This window comes from Galeopterus variegatus, unplaced genomic scaffold (genome assembly GCF_000696425.1).
Source record: "Galeopterus variegatus unplaced genomic scaffold, G_variegatus-3.0.2 Scaffold932, whole genome shotgun sequence".
Lineage (NCBI taxonomy): Eukaryota > Metazoa > Chordata > Mammalia > Dermoptera > Cynocephalidae > Galeopterus > Galeopterus variegatus.
The window spans coordinates 355,795-365,855 of NW_007727043.1; the positions used below are offsets into that span (position 1 = coordinate 355,795).

General features: G+C 62.4%; 1 protein-coding gene across 1 annotated transcript; it reads left to right on the forward strand.

The window, feature by feature from the left end:
* The first annotated feature begins 33 nt into the window (after window positions 1–33).
* On the forward strand, window positions 34–9,428 carry GLI4 (GLI family zinc finger 4). Its single transcript, XM_008573556.1, has 4 exons — window positions 34–329; window positions 1,182–1,343; window positions 5,117–5,215; window positions 6,518–9,428. Exons 2-4 carry the CDS (start codon window positions 1,220–1,222, stop codon window positions 7,333–7,335), a joined length of 1,041 nt encoding a protein of 346 aa, XP_008571778.1. The 5' UTR covers window positions 34–329; window positions 1,182–1,219; the 3' UTR covers window positions 7,336–9,428.
* The last annotated feature ends 633 nt before the right edge of the window (window positions 9,429–10,061 follow it).

The window sequence follows — 10,061 nt, forward strand, 5'->3', positions numbered from 1 at the left end:
CCCAGCAGCCGTGGGCCCCCGACGATCGCGGAGTCCGCTTGCGGGGCACCTGCGTCAGGCGCCCGGCACGCAGTGACGGGAGTTGTGGTCATCCCCACTTTGCAGACGGGAAACTGAGGCCGGAAGCCCCGCAGCTGGGGAGTGGACGGGCCTTTCCCGCCGGGCGCCAGCCTGGGGAGGACGCGGAGGAGTGTTGGCTCCGGAGCCGGTGGCGCGTGTCCCCTCCCGGTTGCGGCAGCGCGGGGCGGAACGCAGCGTGCTCGCCTCCCGTGCCGAAGGCCACCTCTGTCCGACGGCGGGGCAGGGTGAGGGGCAGGCCCTTTGTCCAGGTGAGTCCTCGGCGTTAACCGAGTAACTTAAGGTGGGACTCGGAGGGTGAGGACCCGCATCCTGTGTCCGTCCCTCCGTCATCAGGGGCGGGGGCTGGCCCGGACGGCCGGACTCCGCAGAGGCGGCTCTGCCCCTCCTTGCAGCAGGTGCTGTCTGTGACCACTGCTCAGTGTCCGTCAGCTTTCGTCCTTTCTTTCCATGTCCCGTTTTCACTCCTTGCCCCAAATAAGAGTTCCGGTTTTCTTACATCATACTCAAGTCGTTCTTGCAAACCACACCGAGGAAAGGTGTCTTTCCCGCCCACGTGAGTCTCAGAGCTCTGTGGGCAGGGCCAGAGAGCCGGCAGCCTCGGAGGGCTCTGCAGGGTCTGAGGAAGAGGCTTTCCTCCCTGGAAACATCTCTCTTCAGAAAAGCCTCACTGAGACTTAAACCGGCGGGCGTGGTTGCTTTTCCACTTCGCTTAGGGCCAGCGGCCCCCTGCTGTGCTGTGAGGTTTTTCTGGAAGAATCAGCATGCTTTGCTCTGGGTGAGGCTGTGGGTTGGAAGGTCAGTCCTGATCTTTTGCTGGGTCGAGAGCTTCAGTTCAGTCCCCACAGGTCTGCTGGTGCTGTCCAGGTGGCAGCCACTTGACAAGTGTTCCTTACTGAATGAGCACACCAGGTCCCCAAATCGCCTCGTACTGCAGGCCTCACGTGTCCCCACTGGCTCACCTGCTGTCACTCCTTGGCATCCTTGCTCCTCGCTGGTGAATGTGCCTCCTCCTCACCTGAGACTTCTCAGCAGCTCACATGCTGCCCCCACCCATATTCCTCTCGATCCCCCTCATCTGCCATGGTTTTCATTTTCCCCAGGTCCCAGGTGTGCACACCTTCAGCAGGTCTTGGGGAAGATGGCGGCCCTAGGGGACGTTCAGGAGTGCCCACCTGTCCCATCCCCTGTCAATCTCTCATCACCGGGGACACCTGGAGCCCAGCACCACGAGGCACAGCTTCACCTCCATGGGCACCAATACGGTACTCATCCCAGCCCACTGCGCTCCCTCTGCCCCGTGTCATTGCCACAGAGCTCTCCTCTCTGACTCACCATCCGGACCATCCCAGAGGGGCAACCAGACTCTTGTGCAGCTGATGCTGAGGCCCCTGCACCCTCAGGCCAGGCGGGGCTGGAGCCAGGAGCAGAGCCCTAAGGGGTGATGCTGGGCTTTGGTTGGGACTGAGGCAGCAGTGATTGAGGCTGTGGGCTGAGCCCAAGTTCTGGTTCCCTAGGGGACAGTCCCCTGGGCCTGTGTTTCTTTCCTGAGTTGGGGGGTGTGGAAGGAAAAGTGGCCTTAAAATCTGAGCCCCAAAATTGGGAGCAACTCATCCCTCTCTCTGAGTCTTCATTCTTGTTCCAGGAGAAGAGATTCCAGAGTCTTTACCAGGCTGATTTGGGTGTGGTCCCCGAGGGACCTGCAGGGATGTGGCTGCTGGCCTTGCCCCACCTCCAGTCACCACTGGTCACCTGGTGGCATCTGGAGATCAATGTGTGGGGGTGTGTCCCAGCCCCGCAGTGACCCTGGGCCCAGCTCGCTTTGGGTCAGGGCATCCTGAAGTTCTGTCCTTGCTGCACATCCACAGGAGGCCTCACTGCTCTCACAGCTGAGACGCTGGTGGGTGCCACATCCCTGGCCCAGCATGTGAGCTGATGACAGCAGGGACGAGGTCCCCCATAGGGTGAGCTTAGAGGGCCAGTGCCAAGCCCAGGAGGTGGGGCACACTCTGTGCCCAGGGTCCTTGCTCTTAGGGGGTCTCAGCATTATGGCGAGTGACAGTGATTGCTTCAGGCTGTTGAGAGTGACTGTGCTATGTGCCAGGCTCTGCCAGGACTCTGTGTAGAAACCCAGTGGCAGCCCGCTTAGATAAGGACAGAGAGGGCAGGTGGCTCACATAGGGTCATACACAGCTAAGGAATAATGGGATTTGTCCCAGGTCAGGACTGGAACAGGAGCCCCTAGTCCTCCCTGTCCGCTGTCTGGCTCCAGGACCTCCCGGCCCCACCCGTCCCTGTGAGAACACTGGGAAGGGGTGCCTGCCTGCAGCCTGCCCTTGTCCTGATGAACCAGGCCGGGAAGTGCCTGGAAGGAGCCCAGACTGCAGCCAGCATGCACTCTGTGCCAGCCCTTTGCTGGGCCCTGCATGAAGCAGCTCCCATCTCCAGCCACCTCTCAGTCCATGATGGTTTCTGGACCTTCCCAGGGCCCCCAGCCTGCTTCCCCGTCCTCCTCCACCCCTATTCAGTCAGAATTTTGAGACTCACACATTACCTTCTCACATCACCCTCACAACACCTGGCAAGGTAGGTCCTCCTGTCCTGTTACAGTGGGGATGTGGAGGCCCAGAGATGTAGTGGAGGCCAGCGGAATTCAGATCACATCAGTCTGACTCAAGCCCATGCCCTTGACCACCCTACTGGGCCTGGTGAGGTGGGGCTTCTCTTGAGAAGATCATCTTTGGGAGAGGTGGGCAGGCAAGCAGATCTTCTTGGGGCAGCCTAGGCACACTGGGGAGGGGCTGCTGGAGCGGGTTCTGCAGGACAAGAAGTCTGGTGCCAGAATGGAGGGTGGGCCTGACCCCAGGCCCCCTGAGCCCATGCAGGGTCAGGCTCCCCTGACTCTGTCTCCACCAGCTATGGCCTGCCCAGAGCCCAGAATGCCAGGCTTGGGTCCCTTGACCCACGGTGCCCTAAAGTCCTCAGGAGCCTTACCCCATGGGAGGGGTGTGCAGCTGCACATGTGCTGTGCCAGAAATGAGGCACAGAAGACAGATGAGCGTGACTGTAAAGAGCAGATGGGGGGTTGATGGGAGCTAGTGCGGCAGTGTGGCAGGGACCACAGAGCAGGCCCCTCTCGTGGGCACCAGGCAGCTCTGGAGGAGGTGCCATGGGGAGGCAGAGGCGGGGCTTGGGCAAGGCCACCTGGCTTCTGGTTGGGGAGGCTGTAGCTAAGGCATGGTAGAGCCTGGGAAGGCTGGAGGTGGCCTTCGTCCCCTCCTTGCCCAGATGACCAGCTCCCTCTGCCATCCCAGACAGAGGAGACAGTGGCTTCTGCCCTGACTTCCAAGCAGTCGGCAAGGGCAGGGACTGCCTCTCAGAGGCTCGAGCTCATTTGCTCTGTTTTCTGGGTCTTCAGGAGTGCCCTGCATCCACAGATTTCTTAGCAGAGAAGACCCAGCATTCTGGAACCTGCCCGGGGCTCTCCTACCAGTTAGGGGTCAAGCCAGGAGGTTGAGCTCCTGCCTCCCAGACAGTCTGAGATGGGCCAGGAAGAGGCTCTGGGGGGCCAACCCTAGGACACCCGAGTCTCCCAAGCCCAACCCTGGCACGTGGTCATTTCAAGAGCTGCTCCAGCCTTGCACAGTGCTGAGAACCTGGCTACAAGGTGTCAGGGAGCAGAGGGGGTCCTCAGGAGAAGCCGTTTGTCAGCTGGGAGGGGAGTGAAGGGCACAGGGAGCAGCATAAACAGAGGGACTCAGCGATGGCCCCCACGGGCATGCAGCTGGGGTTCCTGGCCACACCCTGGGCCTGCCTGAGCCTCTCAGAGCAGGGGAGCCAGGACTTGGTCCTTCTTCTCCCAGAACCTCTCTGTCCGCAACAGAGATGCAGATTGGGAGCCCGGGCTGAGCTGGGGGGGCTGAGGAGACTGTATTGTACCCCAAGGTTGTGCCCACCAGAGCTGGTGCTGCCAGAGCAAGTTCTGGGAGGTTTGGTCAGGAGGCCTGCAGGTAGAGGGGCAGTTTGTGAGCAAGAACCGGTGATGAGGGGAGGGCTGAGCCCCTAGGGTCGGTGTGCCTAGTGCCTAGGCAGGGAGGATCCTGGGGACAGGGCAACACTCCTCCCCAGTGCCTTGTCCTGTGTCACCTCTCTCTTGGCACCGCACAGTGCAGGTGGCAGGCCCCACCCCCAGGCATGGACAAGGGCAGTGGTTACCTGGCACTGGGGGCACCCAGACTAGGCCTGGCTTGGCCGAGGGAGGTGGCTCATAGTCACCTTCCATGCTGTGGTCAGAGGACAGGTGAGGCGCCATGGGAGGGGAAAGGGGCCTATAGCCCCGGCCAAGGTGTGGTGAGCTGATGACTTGGGAAGTGGGACCTTGGGGCATGCAGGGCCCCTCCCTGGGAACACTGAGGACCTTGCTCACTGGAAGTGGCTACTTCCACCCGATCTCTGGGCCACAGTCAGGGGCACAGTCCTGCGACTTGGTCAGGCAGTAGGGAGCCTGGGAGGGAGGCTTTGTCAAGTGCCAGCAGGAGAGCAGGCTCAGGGGACCTTGGGGCCAGTTGGGAGCAGGCACGGAACTGCGGTGGGAGAACCCGAGGGAGCTCTCAGACAGGGCTTGTCCATGGTGGTGTGAGCGATGGTGGGGTGAGAAGGCAGTCAGGAGGTCAGGCCGCAGTCAGCCAGAGCAACAGGAGGGGAGCTAGTGGGAGGGCAGCTCAGAAGCTGCCCGGCCTTTGGCTCAGCTTCCTGGGCTGAAGGGGGTGAGCTCCCAAAGCTGTGTTCTCAGGAAGGCTTCCTGGAGGAGGAGGCTCTTGAGCCGAGCTGGGAAGGAAGGTAGTGAGTGATGCCATGAGCAGCAGCACCAAGGTGGCTGGCCCTGCCACTGTGGGGGTGACTGGGAGTCGTCGGGAGGGCAAGGAGGTATGCTGTGTACTGGGGGGCAGGTGGCACTGTGCCCAGGCTGGTTATAGAGAGGAGGGGAGGCAGCACTTTAGAGGGTGGGAGATAGCCCACAGCCTCCCTGCCCCGCCAGGCTCCTCCCGCTCCAGTCCTGAGGTGCTGTCCCAGCCGTCGGACCTGGATCTCCAGGATGTGGAGGAAGTCGAGATCGGCAGAGACACCTTCTGGCCCGGTGAGAGCAGGAGCAGAACCCTCCTTGGGCGGCCTGGGGCCCCTTCTGGCCCCTTGCTCCAGCTAACTTCTGCCCCCGCCCCCCAGGCTGTGAGTACAGCCCACCCCCTCCTGGGGAACACAGACTCCAGTGGTCACCTGCCTCAGTGGACTCCCTCCCCTCCCCCAGCTGCCTCAGGCTGGGGTCTCTGACTCAGGACACCACTGTCCCCTTCAGATCAGCAACTGTACAGCCCACCCCCTCCTGGGGAACACAGACTCCAGTGGTCACCTGCCTCAGTGGACTCCCTCCCCTCCTCCAGCTGCCTCAGGCTGGGGTCTCTGACTCAGGACACCACTGTCCCCTTCAGATCAGCAACTGGGAGTCATTCTGGGCCCGCCTCCCCCGGTGTAGTGTGTTGGGCCTGCCACCTGTCCCCACAGCCCAGCTGGGGCTGTGATAATCCAGACCCCTCCACCTCAGGGCTTCCAGCCCAGCATGGGCTCAGCACTAAGTGGCACTAGGGACACCAGCTGTAGTTAGTGGCACTGAGCTCTCTACACACACCTGGGCAGTCCCTGGGGGCTGGCAGCATATAAGGCTGGGTCCCTGGGAAGTAGACCCTGCTGTGGCAGAGATTTGGGGAATAGTCCCAGAGGTGGGCTGCAGTGCAGTTGCCCCAGAGGACTGGACTGGCCCTGTGAGGAGCTCTGGAATGGGATGGGCCTGTGGGGACCCCTCCCCTCTAAGGTGAGGGCGGGCCTCAGAGGGCTCAGCGGCAGCTCCAAGCATCCAGTGCTCCAGGAAGGGGCTCTGCTCCTGCTGGGGTCTGCACAGCCCCAGGGCTCCCTCTGGAGCAGGGTGGATTCGCCTCTTTCTTGAGTACTGACTCGTGGCCCAGACTCACTTGTCCCTGCTGGGGCGGGCCACTCCTCCCCAGCTCCCTAGGCCTGCGGGACCATTTTAAGAGCTCTGGAGGTTTCAGATCCTCACCAGCCCTTACTGTCCCCGTGGAGCTTCCTTCTCCCAGCTAAGGGGGCAGCGTCTCCCTAATGGCCGTGTCTGCAGAGCCTGCGAGGCTTCATCACAGGCAGGGCCACTAAGGTGACCGTGGGCGGTCCCAGCTGGTCACAGCCCTCCCAAACAGACACTGGAGCCACCACCTGCTTCTCTCCCAGCTGGCATCCGGCCGCCCCTCCAAGCCTCCCCCTTCAGGCTTCCTCCCAGCCCCCAGCTTTGCTCTGCCCTTGGCCCCCAGCCCCTGGAATGCCGCAGTAGGGGCCGGGTTGGGGTGCCATGTGCCTCTGCCGTTTCTCATTTCAGACTCCGAGTCGGAGAAGGAGCGGGCTCCATCTTCTCCCCACCCACAGGCTCCTGAACACGGGGTGGACCAGGATGCGGGGGCACTGAGCAGCCTGCTGAGGACCATCCCCCGCAGACCCCGGCGTGCAGGCAGCTTGGGGCAGGAGTCCGGCGAGGGCCAGCCTCCGGGCGCCGTGTCCTGCACCCAGAAGAGGGGCACCGAGCTGGGGGCCAGCACGCTGGGGGCCAAGCCGCACCGCTGCGAGGCATGCGGCAAGAGCTTCAGATACAACTCTCTGCTGCTGAAGCACCAGCGCATCCACACCGGCGAGAAGCCGTACGCGTGCCACGAGTGCGGCAAGCGCTTCCGCGGCTGGTCGGGCTTCATCCAGCACCGGCGCGTGCACACGGGCGAGCGGCCCTACGCGTGCAGCGAGTGTGGCCGCGCCTTCAGCCACAGCTCGCATTTCACGCAGCACCTGCGCGTGCACAACGGCGAGAAGCCCTACGCGTGCGGCGAGTGTGGCCAGGCCTTCAGCCAGAGCTCCAACCTGGCGCGCCACCAGCGGCTGCACACGGGCGAGCGGCCCTACGCCTGCGGCCAGTGCGGTAAGGCCTTCATCTGGAGCTCCGTGCTCATCGAGCACCAGCGCATCCACACCGGCGAGAAGCCCTACGAGTGCGCGCACTGCGGCAAGGCCTTCCGCGGCCGCTCGCACTTTTTCCGCCACCTGCGGACGCACACGGGCGAGAAGCCCTTCACCTGCGGCGCCTGCGGCAAGGCCTTCGGCCAGAGCTCGCAGCTCATCCAGCACCAGCGAGTGCACTACCGCGAGTAGCCCCCAGCGCCGCCACCCGCGTGCCCGACACCTTCTCGCTGCTGGATGGAGACAGGGGCTGGAGGTGTCACGACTCGCCCAGAGCCACAGCCAGGGGTGTCAGGCCTGCCTGCGCTGAGATGGCCGTAGCAGGGGATGAGGCCGGGCGGCTGGCCTGCAGGCGACTGCACGCTCCTCTGGGCTCCGTGGGTTTGGCCAGGCTGCCTGTCCTCCATCCCAGGCCTGGGGTCTTTGGCAGTTCGGTTTCCTCACTTATTTGGGAGGCTCCTGCTTTTAGTCTGATCTAAATGCAGCACGTCCTTCCCCAGCACGGTTCTCGAATCTGTTTGCTGTCTCACCCCTTGCCTCTGCCTAGTGTGGCTGCCCGAGGCCAGCGGGCTGGGTGGAAAGTGCCTCCTGTGCGCTGTTCCTGCCTAGCCGTCAAAGCTACCACCTGCTCTGGGAAGGTGGGAACTTAGGGTTGTTCAGATCTTGGCAGGTGTAGGCTGCTGCATGATCATCGCTTTGCCTTCAGATCTGGGGAGTCTGGTGCACCTGGCTCTGGACTTCCCATCTCTATGGTCAGCGCAAAGCTCAGGGGAGGGCCCCTGCCCCACCTGTTCCCCTCAGGACAGTTGGAGGACCCCACGCCACACTAATGAGGTGCTCAGCCCTTCCTGAGGCTGCACCTCAAGTCTCACCTCCTTGGTCCCTCCTTTCCTGTGGTGACTTGAATGGAGCCCAGGGCCTGACCTCCAGAGGTCCCTGTGGTGGGCCATCAAGGTCACTAATTACATTGGGACAAGACGAGTTGCCATGCAGTGTACATCTGATGTCAGCTCCCAGATAGGCCTGTTTTCCAGAGGAGGACATGGAGGCTCTGAGGTGCCCCACGCTTGCTCCAGGTCATACGGGCAGTGACGGCAGACAGATGAACTCTGGGCTCCCTGACCAGCCATCCATTGTGGGTCCTCAATTCCTCCTCAGGAGCTCCAGGGACACGGGTCACTGCCTGTCCTCCCCATGAATCCTGCAGCACAGGCTCCTTTGCAGCCCTTTGAGGAAGGTGTCCCAAGGCTCTCCAGGCCACACTCTCGGAGTCCATGGCCACCAAGCATTTCAACCCCCCACCGTGTGTCCCAGCAGAACCCAGATGTGGACTTTTCAGGGCATCGTGTCTACCTTGTGCCCTCCTGGCTTATCAGCATCTAGTTGAACAGGACACTTGTGACCGTCCCTTTCAGGTCCTCCTCGCCCTCCCTTGACTGGCAATATTTAAGGCCTTGCCTGTGCTCCTGCCGTCTTTGTATCCTCCGAGACGAACTTGGATGCAGCACCACCTGGAGCGTCTCTAGCTCACTGGCCACTCTCTGACCCCACATTGTTACCAACCCCTCCCACCCAGGCCCCAGATTTCGGCCTTCGACCTCTCCCTCTTCCCCCCAGTGACCAGGAATCTTCCTAAGGATGCAGTGGTCTTCGGGAGCCCAGGTTTGTGGTCTAGCAGTCCTGATTCCACCCTTTGCATGCTCCCTTGAGGAGCCTCCTTCCGCCTCTGCAAATGGGGACAGCACAGGCCTGTTGGCAGCTGGGAGGGTGGTGTGTGTCGAGGTTCTTGCATGCTGCAGGCACACAGCAAACCTCGTGCAAAGGGCTCCCGGAGTGGCTCTCACAACCCAGGGACAGTGTAAATGGGCGGTCTCAGCACAGGGCCCCCTGAGGCCCAGGCCTGGCCACAGCAAGCATGAGGGAGCATTAGGCTGGCAGGGGGCCAAGGAAAGGAGGGCAAGCACGAGTATCCCAGCCGGGAAGTGACCGTGTCCAGCGTAGTATCTGCTTTTAGCCCTGGAAGGAAGTATGGGGCGCTGAGCCCTGAAGACCCCGCGCTGATGTGGGTCTTCTGAGGCAGCTTCTAGAAGCCTCAGACCAGGGAAGGAGGGCCGAGAGCCAGCCGGGCCGTCGGGCAGGCTGCACAAGCCTGGGGTAGCGACCAAAGGACCGAAATGAGCTTAAGTCTGGGGACGCAGAGCTTTTATTTTTACATGAACATGTGTAGTGTGGGGTGATGGTTAAGGAAATCGACTTTGGAATATAAAGACTAACTCTCTAAAGTGTGCGGTGGATAAGTTATTAATGTCTCTGACCTGTTTCCTAATTAGTAAAGTGATGGATCGGGGCTCTCCAGAGAGAGGGCCAACGGGACGTGCGTAGAGACGGAGGGCGGCACCGTGAGGAACTGGCCCACACGGTTGCGGGTGCTGCATGCTGGAGGCCCCGCCGAGACTGAGAGCCGCAGACCTGCCACCCGGGGAGGCCGAGGTCCCGTTCCAGGCTGCAGGGGGAAGCGGCGGCAAAGAGGCCTTTACCTGGTGGGACGAGGGCCGCCCGCCCCGGGGGGATTCTGCCGCCCTCACCCAGACTCGTGCGGGATGCTCGCGCGCACCTGGCCCGGGCGGTGCTGGTGCTCACTCCCGGATGGCGCTGCACACGGGGACCGGCCGGGCCCCAGCTGGGACACTGCAGCTCGTAACGTCTTCAACGCGCGCACTGGCTTTCGCACGGTTCCTAGATTCTCACCATTAAAGCCAGACACGGCTGTTTGGGGCGTCGCTGCCGGGCCTGAGTTCGAGCTGCAGGAGGGGGTGCCGCTGCCGGGTCCGGGGTCTCTGAGGGGGCGACGGAGCCGGGTCCGGCAGCCGCAGAGAGAAGCGCCCCCTCCCGGCCAAAGCCCCGCCGGAGCAGCGGGC